Here is a 24,916-nt window from a genome sequence, read left to right on the forward strand (position 1 = left end):
ACATTGCTACAACAGCGCTCCAAGTGGCGCACCCCAAAACCTGGCCTGGTTGTCGATGACTTAGTTCTGGTTAAGGACGAAAACTTGCCTCCCATGAAGTGGCCCCTCGCCAGAGTGATCGAGCTTCTCTTCGGTGGAGATGGGGTTGCTCGAGTTGCCGTTCTGAAGACAGCATCAGGAGTGACAAAGCAAGCAGTAAACAAGCTGTGTCTGCTACCCCTTAAGGATAATGTTGAAGCCCAGGCTTCCAACGGGGGGAGTATGTCGGGTCACGCAGCCGCAGCAGCCAACTAACTTCTTAATTCGATCTCTTATATTAATGGCATCGCGAAAGGTAGCTCTCATTATCTAGCTCTCTCGTCTTTTGTGTACTTGCATTTTTCGGCCCAGCTTTCGGCTGGCTGTCCCTTTGTAAATCAGTACGAATTCTGATCTCGACATAAAACGCATTCTCGTCTCGCCTGCTGTACTCTCTCTCGCTAATAAATTGTTAACAAGCCTAAAGCAACCTGAAATTCGTATTTTAATTTAGCAACAACTAATAAAAAAGCTTATTAGTTCAACACTCATATTGAATGTACGTATGTTCGTTAGAGACGGTCACACTGGACAAGCTCCCTTCCGTTTAAAAAGTGGCATCAATAAAGACACGCTTCAATACACGTCTTACAAAATCATTAATAATCTGCATATCAACAATTATTACATGGTGTCAGAAGTGAAAATATCAATTGCAAACTAAAAAGGAACAAAATGGAGCGAGTTCTACAATAAATTGACTGCTCAATGCTGGCATATAAGTGGCCAAAATGGAAGAGGTCGTTTATCATGTACATGATGGCGTCAGGCAAACACTTAGAGCCAGAAGCCAAAAAGATTGCCACATTCCTATGGTTGGCTGGATCAAAGGTCACGGAAATATACAGTACATTGTTTCCCAACGATGGAACCGCACATGGCATGGTCGGCACCATGGTGACGTCTTCAGACCCGTCTACCTCTGCCGCGGTCGTCAGCCGTACACTGGAGGACGTACTAAAGGCATTCGATGACTACAGCATCCCGTTCCGAAACATCACAATGGAATCCTACAAATTCAACAACATTGTTCAAACTGAGGGACAGCCTTTCATACAGTTTGAGACGCAACTCCGCAAGCAGGTACAGTTATGTGACTACAAATGTGACTGTGGCCGAACATACGAAGAACGTATGTTGCTAGACCGCTTCATAATTGGCATTCAAGATAAAAGGCTGCAGCTTAAACTCCTTGAATCAAAAAACAAGAAACTCGAGGAGATTTGAAGCGGCCGCAAAAAACAATGAATTTCTACGGAATCCCCATTATGAAAAGTCCGTTGACGCAGTTGTCCGTCGCTGCTATAATTGCGGAGCTATTTTCAACCCGAATCATATTTCCGAGTGCCGTGCAAAGGAAATGGCATGATACTATTGCGGAAAAATTGGATTTTCTAAGTACTGCAAGCAGCAGAAGAAACGAGTGGATAACAACAACTACAACAGCAGCAATAGACGAGTGGATAACAACAACATCAGCAACAAACGAGTGGATAACAACAACTACAAAAGCAAGCAGATAGATGTGGATCGCAAGCAAACAGCCGGAGCAGTTATTAATTGGATAGAATCAGGTAAAAGTAAGGAAAGAGTATTTAAATCAGAGGCTTACATTAATGAAAGTAATTTTAGAATAAGCGAGTGCGGGCTAAACAGAGTAAGATGGACGAAAACATATAAAACAAGGAAGAACGCTATAGTCGAGTACCTCGACTATCAGATACCCGTTACTCAGCTAAATGGAGATATGCAAGTAGCAAAGCGAGATTAAAATGCGCCACCTACCGGCGGTATACAGATTTAAGCGTTATGGGCGTTAGAGTGGGCGTGCCAAAATTTGTTTTGGATCAATCGATAGGTATTGTCGAGACCAATACATTTCAGTTAAAATTTTTTATCTAGCATAAAAATTGTGGGCGTCACAGGTTTTCGGGGTTTGTGGGCGTTAGAGTGGGCTTGGCATATTCGCGTCACAAACTTGCGCTGCGTTTAAGGCTACGGAATCTAAATCTGAAATCCCAATTCTCTATCTTTGATAGTTTCCGAGATATCAACGTTCATATTTACGATTTTTTGAAGTTTGTGGGCGGTTTATGGGCGTTAGGGTGGGCGTGGCAAACTTTTTTTTGAGTCAATCGATAGGTATATTGATGAGAACATTACATTTCAGTTAAAATTTTTATTCTAGCATAAAAACTGTAGGACACAGTTTTGGGCGGTTTGTGGGCGTTAGAGTGGGCGTGGCACTCTACTGAAACAAACTTGCGCTGCGTAAGAAGCTCAGGAATCTGCAAGCCAAATCTCAATAGCCTAGCTCCCATAGTTTCCGAGATCTCCGCGTTCATCCGAACAGACAGACGGACAGACGGACATGGCTAGATCGACTCGGCTAGTGATCCTGATCAAGAATATATATATTTTATGGGGTCGGAAACGCTTCCTTCTGCCTGTTACATACTTTCCGACGAATCTAGTATACCCTTTTACTCTACGAGTAACGGGTATAATAAATGGAAAAAATGTTACGTTTAAAGTGGACACAGGCGCTGATGTTAACTGCATCCCAAGTGATTTAGTTAAAGAATTAAAACTTGAAGTTAAAAAAGAAAACATTATAATTTTTGACTATAATAATGTTAAAGTTAATAATTTTGGAAAAGTTAAAGCAAACTGTTATGATCTAAATTCAGAAACAGCAAAATGTATTGAATTTTTAGTTGGTGATGCGAAATGTGGAAAAATGTAGTCAATTATTTCAGGGACTCGGTAAGCTGCCAAAGAAACAATCAATCATTTTAAAGGAAGGTGCTCAGCCTGTGCTCCATTACAAAAAAAGGTTCCCACAAAGTTTGTTAGGGTCATTGGAGCAAGAGTTAAATGCTATGGTAAAGGAAAAGATAATCTCCCCAGTAACATACCCGATTAGGTGGGTGAACAATTGCAAGTAGTGGAAAAATCAAACCCTAAGCCGTTAAATAACGCAATTAAAAGAGAACATTACCTTATACCAACAATAGATGATTTTATGATACAATTAACTCGGAAAAAGGTTTTTACTATCCTGGATCTGTCCCATGGATTCTGGCAAATGGAGCTGGATGAAGCTAGTTCAGATTTAACGACATTCATGACTCCATTCGGGAGATTTAAATTTAAGCTCCTGAAAAGTTTCAACGAAATATGGTTCAAATTTTTGGAGGCATACCAAATGTAATAGTTTACTTTGATGACATAGGAATAATAGAGGAAAATCTTGAAGATCATGATAACACGTTGTTACAAGTACTTCAGCGGGCTCAAGAAAATGGAATACGTTTTAACCCGGACAAAGTTCAATATAGGAAACAAGAAGTTGAATTTATGGGTCATATTTTATCAGAAGGGCAAATAAAACCTCAAAAAAAGCATTTAGAAGCCATTCAGAATATTAAAATCCCAGAAGATAAAGCGGAAGTGCTACGTATTCTTGGACTTTTTAAATATTTAGCCAAGTTTATACAAGACTTATCTTCTAGAACTACAAACCTGAGAAATCTGACTAGGAATGATACTTCGTTTGACTTGCTTAGAACTATAACAAGTGATCCGATTTTAGCCGTCTATGACAGCGCTAAGCCTGTTGTCATTCAAACCGATGCCTCAAAAAACGGTCTCGGTTGTGTTATTCTACAAAACGGACAGTTTTGCGTTTGTCACGTACGCTTACAAAGAGTGAACAAAAGTGGGCTCAAATTGAAAAAGAGCTTTTAGCAATTGTTTTTGCGTGTGAAAGGTTTCACTACTATGTCTAGCCAAGCAGCCTGTTTCTCGCAAGAAAATTATGAATGCTATCTTAGGGTTTTGAAAAACGATGAAAATTTTTGGAAAATAGCTGAATTTGTTAAAAATGGGTGGCCATCATTCCATAAATTAAACCAATTTTGTCAAAACTTCTATAAATTCAAATCGGAATTACACTTTGAAAACGGTCTTCTATTTCGTGCTGGTAGGCTGGTGATCCCGTCCAAGTTACAGAAATCAATCTCAAACCAAGTTCATGAGTCCCATTTGGGTGTGGAGAAAACCTTAGCTCGAGCACGAAAACTTTACTACTGGCCAGACATGAGCGTACAAATTAAGGAGTTGGTGCACTCTTGCGAGGTATGTGACAAGTTCAGAAGAAACAATCAAAAGGAACCGCTAATAGATGATGAAACACCAGAATATCCATTTCATATGGCAGGAATGGATATTTTTTATTACAGGTGAAACAATTTTTTGTCAATCTTTGATGCATATTCTAATTTCTTGATTGTTAGTCGGCTAAAAGGGAAATCAGTTGCAAATGTCATTGAAGAACTAAGAAAAACATTTAATAATTATGGGTACCCATCAAAGCTCAAATGTGATAACAATCCCTTTAATTCATTTTCGTTTAGAAACTTTGCTTATGAATGTAATACATTATTGCAGTTTTCGAGTCCTAGGTACCCACAAAGCAACGGACTAGCAGAAAAAGGGGTGGCGATTAGGAAAAATATTTTAAAACGTTGCTCTAAAGCAACTGATTACCAGTATAGAATCCTTGAGTACAATGCTACTTCCGTAGCTAGTTTAGGTCTTGCTCCATGCGAACTGTTCTTTGGACGAATGTGTAAGACAAAAATGCCAATTAAGAAATCGGAGCTGTTGAGAAATCACATTGAGGAGGAAGATTATTTAAAGATTCGGTCATAAAAAGGCGAAACAAAAGGCCTATTATAATATGCACTCAAAAACTCTGCGTCCATTAAATACAGGAGATAAAGTCCAATTTAGAAAAAATGCCAATCAATGGGAATATGGAATCATAAAACAAAAAGTAAATGAAAGATCGTACATTATAAAAGATTACTTCAATAATTTTTTTAGAAGAAATAGAAGACTCATTAATAAGACACAAAACGGCAATAATATTTATTATAATAATGAAACTGTTAATATGTATGATAATGAAACTGTTAAAATGTATGACAATGAAATTGTTATTTTAAGTGAAAATGGAACTGTTAACTTAAGAGAAAACGAACCAGAAGAAACTGAAAAAAGCAATGAAGAGACTGTTAATATAAGCGAAGAACCAGTAGTCGAAGAAACTGAAAATTTTGATCTAAATCAAACTGACAATGTTAACATAGAAGAAAACATAGATCCCTTAAGTAATAGCACCTTTGTAAATTTAAGTAACATTGATACCTCAGTGGACTATGAAACCCCTGGAAGTTTCAGTTCAGAAGAAGAGGTAGAACCAACAGTATCACGATCAGGAAGAACTATAAGACCACCAAAAAGATATGGTTGGGATTAAAGTTGGTAAATTAAAAAAAAAAAGTAAGGGTGTAATAATAGTGAGAATGCAATATTCTCATAATTAGGTAGTAAGTGTTAATAATGTATAAGCTCATATTGAATGTACGTATGTTCGTTAGAGACGGTCACACTGGACAAGCTCCCTTCCGTTTAAAAAGTGGCATCAATAAAGACACGCTTCAATACACGTCTTTCAAAATCATTAATAATCTGCATATCAACAATTATTACATTATTATTTTATTAATTTATGTTCCACAAAGGCAATTTTTTCTGTAAACCGAAAGTACACTTTTATATGAAGAGTCTGCCTAGTTTGATCTAGAATTTGGAAACTTGTGATCAATGGGCTTTATCTAAGTGGTCTCTCTTGCCATGTATTAGCATACGCGCTGTATTAAAGCGAGTTACTAATACTTCAGCATGTTCATTTATGGTATTTGATACTATAGTATGGGTATACTAGATTCGTCGAAATGTATGCAACAGGCAGAAGAAAGCTTTCCGACCTCTTAAAGTATATACATTCTTGATCAGGATCACTAGCCAAGTCGATCTAGCCATGTCCGTCTGTCTGTCTGTCCGTATGAACGTTGAGATCCCGGAAACTATAAAGGCTACAATACTGGGATTCGGCATGCAGATTTCTGAGATTTCTGCGCAGCGTAGCAGTGTGCCACGTCCACTCTAACGCCCATAAAGCTTAAATCTGTCTACCGCCGGTAGGTGGCGCATTTTAATCTCGCTTTGCTGCATGCATTACTCTTTATCCCTTTGGTCCCTTTAGCTGAGTAACGGGTATCTGATAGTCGGGGTATTCGACTATAGCGTTCTTCCTTGTTTTTAATAGAACCACCATATGATTTTACTTTGCTAAACACAAAATCTCGAAAGACTGCAATTTGGTTAACCAATACACATCACAAAATTTTTTGGAACGATGGAAACCGGTTTCCCTATTGCGAAACGCACCTTAAGGGCGGGGTTTGTGCTCTTAACAATGCATACAATATTTTGACATTTTTTAAAAGTAGTCCAAAACAATAAAATAATTGTTATTCATCATTTTAAAGTTAAGACTAGATGTGAAAAGACCTACAAGAATATAAAATTAACAATATGAATTTTCATGAGGAAATTGACCAATTTATTGAACAATTTAAAGGACAGATAATTGGTCACCATTTTCCTTACATTCTAAACACAAAAACTATGTTCGTGAATCGAGGTGGACATGATCTCAAAACTACGAATTATGGTGAACACTTAACATTTTGTAATCCAGAAATGACGTCGGAAACGTGCGCCTGCTTCTTCTAGGCAAATCGACGGAATCAAGGCAAACAATTAATTTCTAAATATATTAAAAATGTTCGCAATACCAAATAAATGAATAAATATTTTATGATGCTACAAAATAAACTTCTGACTTTTTATTTCGAGTTAAAATTACAGGTACGGAGAATGGAAAATATTTCATTCACTGAGATATATCGGCTACTTGCGAGTTGTTGCGCTTTCGTGATTTCAACCCCTATTATGGGAACGTATTAGAGCTAGCAGTCAGCCCATGATCTTTTCAATGAGCGTGCGCCTTTAGACTTGTCCATGTGTCCCTTTTAATGCGCTTGTCAATGAGCGTGCGCCTTCAGACTTGTGCATGTGTAACTTTTTTTTGCGGTCAGGTAATGGACAGATACGCATGTTCGGGTAGCTCTTGCTTGAATCCCTTTTATGACGATAACGATTATGGTTTTTATGACCCATTTGTGGAAAGGAAAGAATCTTAGACAATTTACAAGTTAAACGTTCTGGGGCGGAAACAAAAATGTGTGTTTGAAAATATTTCACATCTGAGAATCATTAACTTTTGAGATTTATTTTATTGGGGTTCTTTTGATTTCAAAATTAGTTTTACAATCATTGGAAACATTATTCTCCAACATGATCGGACATGTTCCTCTAAGATAACCATCTTTGAATACTTTGGGTGTGCGACCTTTCACACATGCACAGCAACACCTGTGATGATGAGGCAAAAGAGTACGTGATCGGATATGTTCCTCTAAGATAACAACCTTTGTATACTATGGTTGTGCGACCTTTCTCAAGTGCAAATTAAATTCGTCGTTAGTAGATGATTTAAAAAAATTTGTTTTTTTATTAATTACCCAATGAACCTCGGCCAGAAGCTTTCCTTTTCTTAAGCTTCCAGAACTTTAATTTTTGTTTAAAATAAAAGCTTATGCTGAAACTGTCTCATCTCGTTGTGAAATGAAATTATGCTGACCGATGCAATTTGATTGAAAATCGGAACGCAATATGTTCCGAACTTAGAACGCAATACTGTGGGCTTTGAACGGAAAAGTTTGGGCTTCGAACGGAAGCTTGTGTTTACCTTACGATTGGTTTATTTATCTTAGCAGGACGGTCAAGCGCGGCCCTCGAAGTGAATGGCAAAGGCAAAGGCAGAATCTTAAACAAAGGCAAAGGCAATGTCGCTGAAGGCAAGGGTAACATAGCTGAGATTGAATTAAAAAATTTGTTTATAAATTCCATAAGTGGAACCGTTTCACGGGTTGGATAACTCTCCCCCTTCTAAAATGGATCGTCCCGATTTAATATGAAATTCATTTAATTGATCTCTTAATTCTGTTAAAAAATATTCTTGGTTAATAGGTTTTTCTGGTTCTGGCCGTTGTTTTTTGGTTACAAATAATATGACATTTTTGTATTTTATAATAAGTAAAAAAATCAAATATATAATGATCAAAATTAATATTATAAAGGTAAGTGATATTTTGGTATTATTAATTTTAATGAAAGGATTTAAAATGTTTATATTATCTAAAGAAAGTTCTGAGTTATTTGATAATATGTAATCGGATATTTCATAATTTTTGAAGTGGTTCGTAGTTAAGTAGTTAAGAATTTTGTTTTCCAAATTGGTATAAGAAATATTATTAATTTCGGTTGTACCATTAAATGTTATCAAAAATGAACCGTTTAAATGAGAGTTGTTCACAATATTGTTACCATTTATAAGAATGGCACCATCTTGTATGATGTCTATTTTTTTATTTTTCTCTCTTATTTTTTTGCAAGTGGATTTCTCGCCTTTTTATAAGCGGGTAAAACAAGTTTTTTCATTATTTAAAGTGCAATAATTATTAAAAAGTTCGTTCTTAAAGTTAGACATTTCATAAAACATATTTGCGCATTTTGCGACTTGATTGCTTAATACTAGTTTCCCATCGATTTGGGAAATCGCTCTAGCGTAATATATTTCGCATCTGGTTTTTATTATTGGGTATTTTATATAAATTGTTACAAGTTCTTTATGCAGTGCGATTTTAAAAACAGAGATGTCCATTCAGTCAGCGATAATTACTGGTTTTTGTTCATGTTTTAACATTTCCATTATGTCATCATTGTTTAATATTTTGGTATTAAAAACGTCAATTTTTGCTAGTGTGATTGTGTCAATTAAATTTTGCAGATCAAATGTTAATAATCGTAATTGTGATAAAATTAATTCGATTACTTCTATGTCATATTTAATTTCCCATTGTGACCTTTTATTAGTATCCCTCTTTATATTATCTGATTCCAATTTTATTATTTCTTTATAAAAACTTAAGTTAGTTACGTGGAATAATTCTGCGTATGAATCGTACGTCAATACGTCTTTATTGTCCTTGAATAAAAAATACTCGTGACTTGTATAGTCTATTATTTCTGATTTTGTTAATAAAATAAGGTGTACTATGAGCACCTGATAAAACATTTTCTGGAAAAGGAAAAAAAAGTAACATAAATTTCTTTTCATAAATTACCAGTCCTACATGATATACTTTTTCTTTTCTGTTTTCATTGTGTTTCTAACATTTTCTCTTGAGTATTTTTTAAAATTTGAGGAATGTTATCGTGCTCTATTTTATTATATAGTACGTCAAAAGGTTTTTGGTTCGTTGTAGAGTGAATGGTCTCATTATATTCTTGAGCGGCTCTTATTACTATTTCGGAATAGTCGGTTAGATTAAATTCTTCTTTAATGCATCGAGCTAGTTCTGTTAGTGTAGAATGTGCCCTTTCAACTTGTCCGTTTGAGGTACTGTGCCTCGGGTCTGCGTAATGTAAAGTTAAACCGCACCTTCGTGCAAAAGATTTAAATTGGGCCGAGGTAAAGCTTGGTTCATTATCGGTCATTATAACTTTGGCTTGTGGAAAATGTTGAAGAAGTTCCATTACTTTGTTTTCGATATTTAATTTATTTTGGATTTCTTTTACTACTAAAAATTTTGAGTAAGCGTCAATACAAGTTATGAAAGTAAGACTTTGCGCGTAATATATGTCGATGTGTAAATTTTCGCCTTCTTTACTCGGGATTGGGGCTTCTCCAATTGGAATTTTAGTTGGGTGTCTGTTATATTTGTTTTCATTGCAAATTTTAAAATTTTTTATATATTCTTTTAATTTTGTAAGTAAGTTTGGCCAATAATACAATCTACTGATTTGTTTATAATTTTCGTCAAGTTTCCTGTGTGCTCTGCAATGTGTTTCTTCGATTATAAGTGCTCTGTCCTCAGGAGTTTCTACATCTTGGACAAATATTTTTGTATACAAAAATTTATTTACAATATTATCTTTAAGTGGTTTTTGAATTCTATAAAAGTCCTCTAAAGTACAATGAATACCTACCGTTAAATTAGGAGGAATATATTCTCTTAAGATTGATATCAAATTTTCGGGAGTGTCGACTCATGTATTGTATACCTCCCCGTTGCTAATAGCAATTGTTGCTTAAACTGGTTTAAGGTTTTACGGGTTTCTTGTATAACATTCTCAAAACTACTCTCTGCTGAATGCTGAGTGTTTTGATCTGAGACCGATTCGTTACTGTCAGTTAAGTTGTTGATCTGAATTCTTGATAAGGCGTCTGCAACTACATTAGTTGTACCTGGCTTATAATGACTTTAGGAGTGAAACTTTCTATGAAGGAGTACCAGCGTTTCATTTCAATATTAGGATTTTTATCAGAGATTGCGAAAGATAATGGTTGATCGGTTTGGATTTCAATTCCAATCACTCCGTATAAGTAGTTTCTTAGATTTTTAAGAGCCCATACTATGGCTAAAAGTTCCTTCTTATTAGTTGCATAAACTTGTTCCGTTTTAGTCAAGTTTTTTGAAATAAAAGTAATTGGTTTACATTCTTAAGATAATACTGCACCAATTGCGACGTCCGAAGCGTCGTTGGTCAGGGTAAATTTTTTATTATAATCCGGTTGAACTAATTCTACTTGAGCAATGAGATTTTCTTTCAGCTCGTTAAAAGCTTTAATAGCTGGGTCATCCAGCTGAATTAACATTTTTGTTGACGTTCTTTTTGAAATTTTAAAATTATGACCTCCAAGATATTTTGTTAAAGGTTTAGCTATAGAGGTGTAATTTAAAACAAATTTTCTATAATAGCCCGTAAGGCCTAAGAAACTTCTTAGTTCCCGAATATTTTTTGGAAGCGGATATTTAATTATGGTGTCAATTTTTTCTGGGTCTGTCTTGATGACGTTATAAGATACGATGTATCCTAGAAAACTGGTTTCGCGTTTGAAAAACTTTGATTTTTCTAAAGAGATTTTCATGTTTGCCTTTAATAGTATATTTATAATTTTGTTTAAGTCTTTATAATGTTGTTCAATCGAGTTTGAGAATATTATAATGTCGTCCATGTAGACATGACATGTTTTCCCTATTTGTTCTCTTAGGATGTCGTCCATTGCTCTCTGAAAAATTCTTGGTGCATTTGTTAGTCCGAATGGCATTCTTAAAAATTCGTATTTTCCATTATTTATTGAAAAGGATGTTTTTTCTACATCAGATTCTTTCATTAATATCTGATGAAAACCTGATTCTAAATCTATTGTTAAAAAATATCTTGCTTTTCCCAAATTAGATAGAATTACTGATGGGTCTTGCATTGGGTACCTGTCAGATATGGTATTTTCATTTAATTTTTTATAGTCAATGATGTCTTAATTTACGGCTTCCGTCTTGATTTTCTCCTTTCTTTGGTACTACCAGAACTGGTGAATTATAAGGGCTTCGACTAGGCCTTATAATTTCCTCTGCTAACATTCTACTGTTTCCCGTATATTGGCCTGTCGTGAATAAGATTTATTTCCCCCTTTATGTCTGTTCTAAAAGGAATTTGCATATTTATCTTTGAATGCTCTTTTTCAATATAGAGAACTATTTTTTCCTTTAGTCCGTCTAATTGATCAATACCTATATTGTTTATCTGTTGTTTGTCGGATAACTCAACGACGGCGGGCTTGAAATTTTTATATTTCAAACGATTTTTATTTATTTGATTTTTGACGGTAATTACTTCGTCGGCACTCTCAGGATTTTGAATTCCCAAGATGTTTGTATTTTTATTGACGGTATTTACTTCGTCGGCACTCTCAGGATTTTGAATTCCCAAGATATTTGTATTTTTATTGATGGTATTTACTTCGTCGGCACTCTCAGGATTTGGAATTCCCAAGCTTTTTGTTGCAATTGGAGTCGAGTGGGAGCGACGTTATCGATAGTTTAGGTCGATAGGGCGATAGCTGCAGCAGCGGGATGAGTCTGGCGGGCGATCTGGCCATTTGAAGATTAATCCCGGTTCGCTCTGGGATTACTTCAAATGGCCCATGTATCCAATGACCCAATGCTGAGAGAGGCCATGTAATATGGCGGGGGCGATGATCAGCAGATATCGTGATAGTCGCGGCCATACTGTCCTACAATCAAGGCAAATTCAGCTAGGAGTGAGAAAATAAGTTGTCTTTGTGCTTAAAATTGACAAGGGAGTGAGGTTAATGTTAGATAGTAGTCAGTGTTTAATATTTATAATTTATAAAGGCAGCCGGGGTCCCAATACAAAGGGCCCCGGAAAATTTAATTGGAGATCTGCTGACATCTTCGCGACTTCGACATACCTGCCAGCCCGAATTGGCGGCCCAGCAAACGGTGTCCGTTCGACCCGTATCAGCGACCAGCAAGAAGGGCCTTTCCCAGTCGACGACGACGTCCACATTTCCCGGTGAGTCCGTTCCGGAGTACCGCGTCATCCTCCTCTCGGGAACTTCCAGCGGTCGCCTTGCGGCTCTGAGAAGAATCGCCATTTGTCTGGCAGCCGAATCTCGGACTGTCATTGCATAACCCACCGGAGAGCGCCTTTTTCCTGTGTGGAGATCCGGATCACTGCTGGCCTCCGGCGAGAAGCCTTCCGCCCGGGCTATCATTGCCTCCAGGCCCGGCCCAATAGTGGCTGAAATTTAGCAAAATTAAATACACGTGTACCTTGATTATATATATATAGATATCCACTTCCCTGTTTGTGAATTTATCCGGAGTTAGACCCGAGAGCCTTATTTGTCCTCGTTGTTTGCCTAAAATTAAAAGGGTCGCGAGCATTAGTTAAATGGTTTAGCTTACAGTGCATTTACGTACCTTTTTGGCCTGTCCCTTCTTTTCCCTTGGAGCTCCTCAGGATTAGGTGACCATACACACGCGCATCGCGCATGTTCCCTTGAGGCCCGCGTTTCTATGCGAGCTCTACCAATACATGGCTGGTAGAGCATAGTTTTCCGCGGCGCCTGTACCCTTTCCCAGCAAAACGAATCCTCTGCTTTGACCGCGTAAATATCTGAGACGGCGGCCAGGTTTCGGTCTTAGAGGCTGAGGAAGGATAAATCTATTAAGAGGAGAATGTATATGAACGATTGTACTTACGATATTTATTAAAACCTTTGTAGTACACACGATGTGTGAGTAATCTTTCCCAGTGGGGGAGATGGAACCGCCGTAGTCGCGAGGAGGGGGCTCCTGCCGACAGAGAATGGGTGGTGCCCTGCAGCATCTCGAGGGCACCCATGGTTGGGTGGGAGCTCTTGGCTAGGTCACCGATAGCCACCAAATGTAATCAATTTTTCCGTCAATATTTGTAAATTTTTGCTTTGTTTATGTTTTTTTTTGTCTTAGTGATGACCGATAGTTTAGTAATGTGAGACCGTGAAGTTATCGATTTTATGTTGCGAGCTGTGGCATTAGGGGTACTCTGCCCTGAGGAACGACTGAGCTAGCGGCACTGCCACCGACAAAAAGCAGTTCGTAACATATTGGCGCCCAATTTAAACAAAATAAATTGTCGAGGCGACGACGTCTCGCCCATTTATGACCCTGACGCCCCCGCCATCACGACCTATGGCTTGCAACATAGATTGCAATTGCTAGGGAGTGGTGACGGGGAAGTCAGCTGAGTAGGGAAGTTGGAAGTAGAACGGGAGGCACGTCGACATTGCCGACGATTTGCTCCTGGTCACAGGTTTACCAGTGAACCGGTGATGGCATCTTGGGGCAAACCAAGATTTGCGTCACGGGATGCACTGAAGAGAATCTGTGATAATTTCTGTGATAGAGTAGTTTTAAGGCTTGTATTTTGTTATTTGTTTATTTGAAATGTTTTTTTTTGTTAGGATGTGGTGTTCCTGGGTTTTTCTCCCCGTCCTGGACTTCTAATTTTATGTCGGTTGTGAACTTAATAGCGTAATCGTGACCCGTAGCAACCCTACGCGCTGCACGGTTACCTCGATTTAAAATAGAAAAAAGGGGCGGGAAAGAAAAGCCAACAGGAGCCAAACCAGCCGATGTCCTTAACTGGCGGCTATCACCACGGGTGATAGCTAGTCCAGTTGACGAACGGCTAGGCGGAGACGGGAAAATAGGATTTTTGGAAAAAGCGCAAGACAGTTAGGTCGGAAGCCCACCGGCGAGGGTCAGTTCCATCTCCCCAAATCAAGAGTAGAGGAGGAAAAATATAATACAAGAAAATAGGAGATTTGGAAAGGAGTTGGAAAGTGAGGAAGATTTGCTTATTGTTATTTATTTTTGCTATTAGTTCTTTTCGTATTTATTTTCTTATTTATTATATTATTTATTATTGTATTTATTTGTTGTCTTATATATTTATTTATTTATCATATTTATTATCGTATTAGTAGTTCTTAAGTATTTATTTCAAAATTCTTGGGAAACATGTCCGAGGGTAAGGACGTCAGGGATAAGCACGGTCACCAGCTCAGGTCGATGGGTCCTCCTGGCGACGACAAGGACGATGTCTGGTCCACGGACGTAGAGGGTGCCGCTGGGTTGCCGCGGATATCGCTGGCTGGGGGTTTACCCAGAACGCCGGTAGGCGGTAGTGCGGAGGATCGGGTTAGGGATCAACCGGCGGACCTGCTGCACCATCGGTCGCCCAGGGTCCTGGATTTTAAGGCGATCGTCGAGGCGCAGGATCAACTTCTGGGTCCGGAGCAGAAGAGTCCCCAAAAGCTAAGCCTGGGACAGGATACAGCGGCGGAGTCGGCGATGAACGCAGCTCTGGCACAGGCTGCCCAAACCTATCGCGCGTCACAGGAGGTAGGAGTGAGCCAGGCGTTGCGGGACGAAATCAGGAACGGATTCATCGACATGATGAAGTTGTTGAACGACGTCCTGAGGCCAGCCGAGAGCAAACCGCAGCCGCTCCAGGAGGGCGCGAGTCGCCAAGGGTCAATGGTCCCACTCCGTCGTGTCCGGAAGGCGGCGCAAATGGTCCAGCGGAAGTTCAGCAGCGGCAGGAGTCAGGAGGAGGCTACCGAAGACCACCGGAATTACCACCCAGGCAGCGACCTCGACTGCCGGTAAATGACTCTCCAGGGATCGACAGCAGCCTGAGCCAGGAACCCGAGTACCATCCGACAGGCAGGAGTGATCGCCATGCACGGCCGTGGCGCGAGGACCGAAGGACGGTGGATTTTCGGGACGAGCCGCGGTGGTACGCAAACGCTGGAGCCGGCAACGGGAACCACTACATCAGAGTGGACCGCTGGAACCTCTCTTTCAGCGGCGAGGACGATGGCCATTCCGTGGACGACTTCGTGTTCCGTCTGGAGTTCCTGCAGCGGCAGCATCAGTGTCCGTGGAGTGAAGTTCTGCGCAACTTCCACGTACTCCTATCGGGCAGAGCGAAGGAGTGGTACTGGGTACACGTACGCCAGTCCAGAGTGGACACTTGGGCCCAGCTGCGCAGGGCTCTGATGGATCGGTTCCGTGGCCACCAGACGGAACACGAAAGGATGCACGAGCTCCTACAACGGGAGCAACAGCCGGGAGAGAGTGCGGATGACTACATCCACTCGATGCAGCAACTCGCCTCACGCCTGAAAAAACCAATGCCAGAGCGGCAGTTGGTTAAGGTGGTGAAAAAGGGCTTCAGGGATGGCATCGCTAGATATGTTTACGCGATGGACGTACTCACGGTGGACGAACTTCGGGAAGAGTGCGTCGAAGTGGAGAGGAGTTTCGGTCGTCGAGGGCGTGCTGCTTACCTGCAGCAGAACAAGATACGGGTCAGCGAGGCACACGTACAGGATGAAGTCGACGAGCAGCGACACCTGGAGGTGGACGAGCTACGTGGGCGAGTCCGAAATCCATTTAGGCCAGGTTGCTGGAATTGCGGGGCTGCGGAGCACGGATTCCAAGATTGCGAAGCCACGGAGTGGAGCAGATTTTGTTTCCGGTGCGGCAAGCCGGGCGTCATTTCTCCGAAATGTCCCGATTGCGCGGAAAACGGTCGGCTGGGCAGTCCGAAAGCGGGAGGGACTCGCCCAGGTTGGAATCCCGCCAAGTAGTGCCGAAGAAAGAAGAAGAAGAAAAGAAAGTACATAGTCCATCTAATAGTAATAAGTATTTATTAAGATACCTACCGGAGGATGAGAGGCTTCGCCGTTATATGGAGGCACGGAACCGGATCTTTGCGGAGCATCAGCTGAGCGGCATGCGTATGGTCTCACGGAGAGTCCAGAAGGCAAGGGAGCGCTGCAGGATGAGGAGGTCCAGACGACGAGAGGTGGTGGCGGCCGTTAAGCGCATTGATTCCGCTGATCCTCGACCCTTCGCCGACGTGGAGACCTTGGGCAAGCAGCTCACCGGCTTGTTGGATACAGGCGCTAGCGTAAGTGTGCTGGGCAAAGGCTGTCGAGAGCTCGTGGAAGCGCTGGGAGTTACCGTCCAACCGTATTTTTCGGTAGTCCGTACGGCTTCTGGCGAAGATCGATCCATCATCGGACGCTTGGAGCTGCCTGTGAGGTACAAAGGCGTAAGTAAGCCGGTCACGTTCTACCTGTGCCCATACCTGGAACAAACGGCGTACTTCGGAGTCGACTTCTGGCGAGCCTTCGGACTAGCTCCAGCCGTCGTGGGGAAGCCGGCGAAGAGAGGCGTCAAGGCAGCGGAGGAAATCCATGCCAGCCAGATGGAGCACTATGCCGACCAGGAAGATGAGGACGAGGTAAGGGAGGAACCCGAATCCTGGAGCCTTTCTGCGGAGGAAAAGCTGGCGTTAGGCAAAGTCAAGGAGGAGTTCCTTACCTTTGAGAGGGACGGCCTCGGGGTCACCAGCATGGAGAGGCATTCCATCGAGCTGACGGAAGGAGCTCGGGTCTTTAAGGATCGTCCGTATCCGATGTCTCCGGCGAAGCAGAAGGTGGTCGAAGACGAAATCGACAAGATGTTGGAGCTGGGTGTCATCGAGGAGAGCAAAAGCCCGTGGAGCAATCGCACAACAGTGGTGTCGAAGCCAGGGAAAGACCGGTTCTGCCTGGATGCCCGGAAGTTGAACGCCTTGACTATCAAAGATGCATACCCTCTGCCCAGTATAGAAGGAATCCTCTCCAGAATAGACCAGACGCATTACATCTCCAGCGTTGACCTGAAGTTTGCGTTTTGGAAGATCGAACTGGATGAGAAGAGCAAGGCGTACACTGCGTTCACGGTTCCAGGCAGGCCGTTGTACCAATTCCGAATGATGCCGTTCGGACTGTGCAACGCGGCCCAACGCTTGGTGCGACTCATGGATCGGGTGATACCAGCGGAGCTCAGATCCAACGTCTTCGTCTACTTGGACGACCTGCTAATCCTGGCTCCAGACTTTCAGACGCACCTGAAATACTTGCGTCGGGTAGCCCACAGTCTGAAATCAGCCGGATTGACCATAGGGTTAAAGAAGTCGAAGTTTTGCTTCAAATCTTTGACTTACCTAGGGTTTATAGTCGGAGGTGGACTGCTGCGGATGGATCCTGGACGTGTTACGGCAATCCAGAAGATGCCTTACCCGAAATCCATGAAGGAAGTACGTGCCTTCCTCGGCACAGCGGGATGGTATCGACGGTTCGTCACGAACTTCGCTACGCTAGCCGCACCACTCTCCGAGTCTTTGAAGAAGGCTGGAAACACGAAGTTTTCCCTAAGTCCCAGCGCCACCCAGGCAGTGGATGACCTGAAGTTGGCCTTGACGAGCGCGCCGGTCCTGGTTCATGCGGATTTCAAGAAGCATTTCTTCATCCAGTGCGACGCATCCCACGTTGGCGTCGGCGCGGTATTGTTTCAGCGGAACCAGGACGGAGACGAGCAGCCCATCGCGTTCTTCTCGGCCAAGATGAACAAGCACCAGGTGAATTACTCGGTCACGGAGAAGGAGTGTCTGGCGGCCATCCTAGCCATTCGGAAGTTCAGACCGTATGTGGAAGGGATGCCGTTCACTTGCATTACTGATCACGCCAGCCTAAAGTGGTTGATGACGATGAAGGATCTGTCCGGACGACTCGCAAGATGGTCTCTCCAGCTGCAGGGCTACGATTTCAGCATTGAACATCGCAAAGGCAGCGAGAACGTAGTCGCCGACACTCTATCCCGCATCATCGAGGAAGTCCGGATAGATCCAACGGAGTTACTGGGATTCGAGACGACCGAATTTGCTGCGGAGGACTATAAGGAATTAGTGCAAGACGTGGAGTCCAACAGGGAGCACTTACCGGACCTCAAGGTGGACGACGGACTCATCTTCAAGCGCATGAGTAATCCCAAAATGGACGAGGAATTGGAAGGATCCGAATGGAAGCTGTGGATTCCGCAAAGCCTGACGCACAGCTTGCTAGAGCGTGCTCATTCGGACCCCAAGGCTGGCCATGGTGGGATGACGAAGACGCCAGTTCTATTGGCCAGGGATGACCATCCAGGTACGGGAATACGTCCGGAGTTGCGAGGTGTGCAAGGAATCCAAAGCGCCAAACTTCCGGATGCAGGTCGGAATCGGAAGAAGGGTAGAGACGGAGAGGCCATTCCAGAAACTGTACATCGACTTCCTGGGCAAGTATCCGAGGTCCAAGAGTGGACACGCCTGGATATTTATCGTGGTGGACCACTTCTCGAAGTACATCTTCTTAAAGGCGATGAAGGAGGCGACGGCGTCGAACGTTGTAAATTTCCTGGTAAACGAGGTATTTTACAAGTTCGGGGTGCCGGAGACAATACATTCGGACAACGGCAAACAGTTCGTATCCAAGGCGTTTGAGGAGATGATCGATGGCTTCGGTGTACAGCACATGAGGACTCCCGTATACTCACCACAGAGCAATGCCGCGGAGAGGGTAAACCGGAACGTCTTGGCCGCGATTCGCAGCTTTTTGGACGAAGATCACCGGGAATGGGATGCACATCTGCCGGAGATTGAGGTGGCCATCCGAAACTCTGTCCACTCAGCCACAGGGGAAGCGCCGTTCTTCACCGTTTTCGGCCATCACATGTTCCTCAACGGTTCCAGCTACAAACTAGCCAGACGACTCAGGTCTCTGGTCGATCATGAAATGGCCGGAATGCAGACCAAGGACAAGCTTCGGGTAATCCACGCCAAGGTGCAGAAGCAACTGGAGGGTGCATACCAGACGAGCCGGCAGCGCTACGATAAGCGAGCCCGTACGCTGCTCGCCAAGCCAGGACAAGAAGTCTTCCGCCGCAACTTCGTGCTTAGTGATTTCAGCAAATCTTTCAACGCCAAGTTTGCTCGAAGGTTCCTTAAAGCCAGGGTGGTCAAATCCGTCGGCAGCAATGCATACTTGCTGGAGGACCTCCAAGGCCGCAGTCTGGGAGTATATCATGCCAAAGACATCCGGTTGTGACCTGAAAAAAAAGGACAAACAAAGTATACGAGCATCGCGATCACATCTGCAATACTTCCCGTAATGCGTGGGCCCCGCGTTAGGCGCCGATCGAACTGCAGGATGGTATCAGTGCCGTGTTGAATCCCATCGAATCTCCAAAGCTACCAATTATTTCATCGTTCTGCTGAAACTCCGGGCAGCGCCCCTCGAAATCTTTGGTTGATGTTGCAATTGGAGTCGAGTGGGAGCGACGTTATCGATAGTTTAGGTCGATAGGGCGATAGCTGCAGCAGCGGGATGAGTCTGGCGGGCGATCTGGCCATTTGAAGATTAATCCCGGTTCGCTCTGGGATTACTTCAAATGGCCCATGTATCCAATGACCCAATGCTGAGAGAGGCCATGTAATATGGCGGGGGCGATGATCAGCAGATATCGTGATAGTCGCGGCCATACTGTCCTACAATCAAGGCAAATTCAGCTAGGAGTGAGAAAATAAGTTGTCTTTGTGCTTAAAATTGACAAGTGAGTGAGGTTAATGTTAGATAGTAGTCAGTGTTTAATATTTATAATTTATAAAGGCAGCCGGGGTCCCAATACAAAGGGCCCCGGAAAATTTAATTGGAGATCTGCTGACATCTTCGCGACTTCGACATACCTGCCAGCCCGAATTGGCGGCCCAGCAAACGGTGTCCGTTCGACCCGTATCAGCGACCAGCAAGAAGGGCCTTTCCCAGTCGACGACGACGTCCACATTTCCCGGTGAGTCCGTTCCGGAGTACCGCGTCATCCTCCTCTCGGGAACTTCCAGCGGTCGCCTTGCGGCTCTGAGAAGAATCGCCATTTGTCTGGCAGCCGAATCTCGGACTGTCATTGCATAACCCACCGGAGAGCGCCTTTTTCCTGTGTGGAGATCCGGATCACTGCTGGCCTCCGGCGAGAAGCCTTCCGCCCGGGCTATCATTGCCTCCAGGCCCGGCCCAATAGTGGCTGAAATTTAGCAAAATTAAATACACGTGTACCTTGATTATATATATATAGATATCCACTTCCCTGTTTGTGAATTTATCCGGAGTTAGACCCGAGAGCCTTATTTGTCCTCGTTGTTTGCCTAAAATTAAAAGGGTCGCGAGCATTAGTTAAATGGTTTAGCTTACAGTGCATTTACGTACCTTTTTGGCCTGTCCCTTCTTTTCCCTTGGAGCTCCTCAGGATTAGGTGACCATACACACGCGCATCGCGCATGTTCCCTTGAGGCCCGCGTTTCCATGCGAGCTCTACCAATACATGGCTGGTAGAGCATAGTTTTCCGCGGCGCCTGTACCCTTTCCCAGCAAAACGAATCCTCTGCTTTGACCGCGTAAATATCTGAGACGGCGGCCAGGTTTTGGTCTTAGAGGCTGAGGAAGGATAAATCTATTAAGAGGAGAATGTATATGAACGATTGTACTTACGATATTTATTAAAACCTTTGTAGTACACACGATGTGTGAGTAATCTTTCCCAGTGGGGGAGATGGAACCGCCGTAGTCGCGAGGAGGGGGCTCCTGCCGACAGAGAATGGGTGGTGCCCTGCAGCATCTCGAGGGCACCCATGGTTGGTTGGGAGCGCTTGGCTAGGTCACCGATAGCCACCAAATGTAATCAATTTTTCCGTCAATATTTGTAAATTTTTGCTTTGTTTATGTTTTTTTTTGTCTTAGTGATGACCGATAGTTTAGTAATGTGAGACCGTGAAGTTATCGATTTTATGTTGCGAGCTGTGGCATTAGGGGTACTCTGCCCTGAGGAACGACTGAGCTAGCGGCACTGCCACCGACAAAAAGCAGTTCGTAACATTTTTTCACTATTTTCCACAAATAATGAATCTGTGTTTTCGCTATTTTTTTCATCAAAATATTTTTTTATAATAAATTCTTTTAACGGAAGAATATTATTTTCTTCAATTGAACTTATTTAATTTATTTCCTCATTATCATAATATTTTAACTTTTCTGTTTTCCCTTTATATTCCAAGACTCCCTTTTCTATTCATTATAGCTCTAATTTATCTTAATAAATTAAATCCAATTAGCAGATCAGATTCTAATCCTTCGATTTCATAAAACAATTGTCTTGTTTCAAATATATTTATAATATGGTAATACCTAATAATTGAATACCCATGAACTGTAGTTACCTTTTTATTTTCGAAAATTCCCTTTTTTATATAACAAGCAGTGGCTCCTGTATCTATTAAAATCTTTAACTGCTTCTTGGTTTTTCGGTCTGTCCTATTTAAATAAGGCATTCCCCTGTAGGGGTCTGGTCTAAAAAATGATCTTCGTTGATATTGTTTAATCTGGTTACTTTATTAGCTGGCTGATTTACTGTTCCATCTGGTTCCCTTTTCTGAGCTTGAGTTTGCTCTTTATTTTGGTTAGCGCGATAGTAATTTGATCGATTATTATTTTTATAATAATTACTATTGTATCTACCTCGATTATTATTTGCTTGCCAATTATTATTCGGCTGTCGATTGTAACTAGGTTTATTCTGGAGTTGAATCGATGGATTAACATCCATTGGCTCGACTGCTTGTTGCTTTTGATTATTATTATGATTATCGTTTTGCCAAAAATTTTCCTTTTGTGGCCAATTATAATTCTGGTTATTACTCCAATAATTTCCCGTTTTATTAGTATTATTGTTCTGTCTTTTTTTATCAAATCGTAAGTTGTTTCCCTGATATTTGTTTTCATTTTTAAATCCATTAAACCAAAATTTTCCATTTTGTGGCCAATTATAATTCTGGTTATTACTCCAATAATTTCCCGTTTTATTAGTATTATTGTTCTGTCTTTTTTGATCAAATCGTAAGTTGTTTCCCTGATATTTATTTTCATTTTTAAATCCATTAAACCTGTTTGCAAATTGAGCACGGAAATTGTTTGATTCTAGTTCTTGGACCTTTGCCAAAGCATTGGGTAAATCTGGTGGATTTAATGAGAAAAGAGTTTCTGAGATAGATCCATTTAGCCCAGGTATAAAAATTCGTAAAGCATTGCTCCTTATAGTTTGGTTTGTTTCTTTGGCAATTACGCTGTCCTTTCCGTATGTCATTCATTATAGTATTCTGTAACTGTCATTCGTCCCTGCCTGAGGATACTCAGTTCTAACTCGAGAATATGTATTGGTCGTTTATCGCTATATATAAAGTCCAATCTAGATAAGATTGCTCGAAAGTTTAAAACGGTGCCATGATTGGTAAGGGCATCATGGGCAGCTCCCAAAATTTTATTTCGTAAATTTGTTAAGGCGATAAAATATTGTTCACTTTGAATTTTATAGAGACTCATTACAGTTTCTGCGGCTTCCCTCCAACCTACATATTGTGTTGGTTCCACCGTGAATTTTGGTAAAGATTTTACCACTTCAAGTGTTGTATCGCATTTTATAGTTGGGTCGATTATTTGTATTTTATAATCCTCCACAGTGTTTGCATCTGAGGCTAATTTTCCTTCTAAACCTTCCATTTTCCTGCTCACTTCATTTAATTGAACATTTATCAATCTATTTATTAATTTCACTGTTAGGCCGCCTGCTGTGGCTATACTACCTGCAGAAAAATTTGGTGCTGAACCTCCGGTTGCCATGGTTAGATTTATTTCACCAAGGCTATTTATTAATCTTCCAGATTGTTTCTCAATATTTTTTATTAAATAGTGAATCTATCTTACTTTCTATCAATGTTTAAATCTTATATTATTTTTTTTTAAATTCCCTGATCCTAGATTATAATTTAAAAAATTTTTTTTTTATTGAAAATTAATTTCTCACGAGACTGTCCCGATGGGGTCTTCCTTCTGTAAGGTTGTGGGTTGATCTTCCTTCCTGGATTCAGTAGAAATTATTGGCAATAGAATGCCCTTCCTTCCTTCTTTAATTTTTCCTGTTTCAGCGAGTTGTGATTTTGTTGTTGTTGTTGTAAGAGCTGGTTTGTTTAACTGTTTTTGTTTAGTGCGTTTCTGGTTTTGCTATATTTTTTTTATTTAAGATTTTGGTTCACCTTTTTTAAAGTTCACCTTTAAATGGATTATTTCATTTTTTAATTTCCATTTAATTATTGCTAACAACCACTGTCACTTTGTTGTGATGTTTGGTGGATTTTTTAATTTCTCCACTAGAAATGTTGAGTTGTTGGCCGCGCGAGCTCCGTTTATATTTAATTTTTTTTTCATTAAATAATTTTTGGAACTTTTTATTTAACGCGTTGGGCGCCAATTAAATTCGTCGTTAGTAGATGATTTAAAAAAATTTATTTTTTTATTTTTAAAACTCGGGTGATAAACCTTTATTCTTAAACTCAATTAATACAAGACACTTTTTATAAACTTTGAACCGATCGCGGTCTCGGATAAAATAGGACTGGCTCTTAATTCTAAAAAATTATCCAATGAACCTCGGCCAGAAGCTTTTCTTTTCTTAAGCTTCCAGAACTTTAATTTTTGTTTAAAATAAAAGCTTATGCTGAAACTGTTGCATCTCGTTGTGAAATGAAATTATGCTGACCGATGTAATTTGATTGAAAATCGGAACGCAATATGTTCCGAACTTAGAACGCAATACTGTGGGCTTTGAACGGAAAAGTTTGGGCTTCGAACGGAAGCTTGTGTTTACTTTACGATTGGTTTACTTATCTTAGCAGGACGGTCAAGCGCGGCCCTCGAAGTGAATGGCAAAGGCAAAGGCAGAATCTTAAACAAAGGCAAAGGCAATGTCGCTGAAGGCAAGGGTAACATAGCTGAGATTGAATTCAAAAATTTGTTTATAAATTCCATAAGTGGAACCGTTTCACGGGTTGGATAACTTGCACCTTTCTCACCTGACTATTAATTGCACATAATGAGGGGAAGGATACATGATCAATACTGTCACATGGGGATGTGGGGGCCATGGGAGCAAACTCCTCTGAGATATCAACCTTTTGATACTATGGGTGTGCGAATTTTCTCACGTGCACCCATCTCACCTGACTGTTAATTGCACATAATGAGGGGAAGGATACATGATCAATATTGTCACATGGGGATGTAGGGGCGATGGGGGCAATTAATTTTACTCTTTATAGACATGATCGGGACATTTTTATAACTTCAAAGCCCATTAAAATCAATTAGTTATTTGGATTATGCTAATTGTCCCAGAACCCGAATACGTTAATGAGGGGAGGAGGAGGGGCGGGGGCCATTAATATGCTAATTGTCCCAGAATCCGCGGTTCCATACTACTCATGTAGCTTTGCAAATGTTATTAAACGTATATGATAATAAGCGTGTTCCGTTTCAACATTATATGCAGGTATTAGAGTACAGAGCGATGAATCTGTCTCGCTTAAGGGGTTTCTACTAACTTGTCGTTCCTGTTGTAGTAAGAAGATGTCCCCTATATTTATTTGAATAATCTTTTTATTATATTTTGAGCAGCAAAGATGCCGCTACCAA

General features: G+C 41.4%; 2 protein-coding genes and 2 long non-coding RNA genes across 5 annotated transcripts in view; 1 reads left to right on the forward strand and 3 right to left on the reverse strand.

Annotated features, from left to right (window-relative positions):
• The window catches only part of LOC139353522 (uncharacterized), a 182,854-nt gene that overhangs the window by 125,773 nt on the left and 32,165 nt on the right, over positions 1-24,916 (reverse strand). The window lies entirely within an intron of this gene.
• On the reverse strand, positions 11,963-13,845 carry LOC139353536 (uncharacterized). 2 transcript variants are annotated; one of them, XM_070997900.1, is made up of 4 exons: positions 13,191-13,827; positions 12,909-13,136; positions 12,395-12,847; positions 11,963-12,217 (listed from the first exon to the last, which is right to left on the reverse strand). In XM_070997900.1, exons 3-4 carry the CDS (start codon positions 12,698-12,700, stop codon positions 12,203-12,205), a joined length of 321 nt encoding a protein of 106 aa, XP_070854001.1. In that variant the 5' UTR covers positions 12,701-12,847; positions 12,909-13,136; positions 13,191-13,827; the 3' UTR covers positions 11,963-12,202. The 2 variants fall into 2 exon arrangements, 1 of the variants encoding a protein (XP_070854001.1); XR_011604847.1 differs by lacking the exon at positions 11,963-12,217 and having other exon boundaries at positions 12,272-12,563; positions 12,623-12,847; positions 13,191-13,845.
• Positions 19,309-21,268, reverse strand: LOC139352194 (uncharacterized). The gene is made up of 4 exons (XM_070997901.1): positions 20,888-21,268; positions 20,606-20,833; positions 20,092-20,544; positions 19,309-19,914 (listed from the first exon to the last, which is right to left on the reverse strand). Exons 3-4 carry the CDS (start codon positions 20,395-20,397, stop codon positions 19,900-19,902), a joined length of 321 nt encoding a protein of 106 aa, XP_070854002.1. The 5' UTR covers positions 20,398-20,544; positions 20,606-20,833; positions 20,888-21,268; the 3' UTR covers positions 19,309-19,899.
• On the forward strand, positions 19,832-20,190 carry LOC139353537 (uncharacterized). The gene is made up of 2 exons (XR_011604848.1): positions 19,832-19,958; positions 20,015-20,190. It is a non-coding gene; the product is annotated as an uncharacterized lncRNA (long non-coding RNA).

Source organism: Drosophila suzukii, chromosome Y, assembly GCF_043229965.1.
Source record: "Drosophila suzukii chromosome Y, CBGP_Dsuzu_IsoJpt1.0, whole genome shotgun sequence".
Lineage (NCBI taxonomy): Eukaryota > Metazoa > Arthropoda > Insecta > Diptera > Drosophilidae > Drosophila > Drosophila suzukii.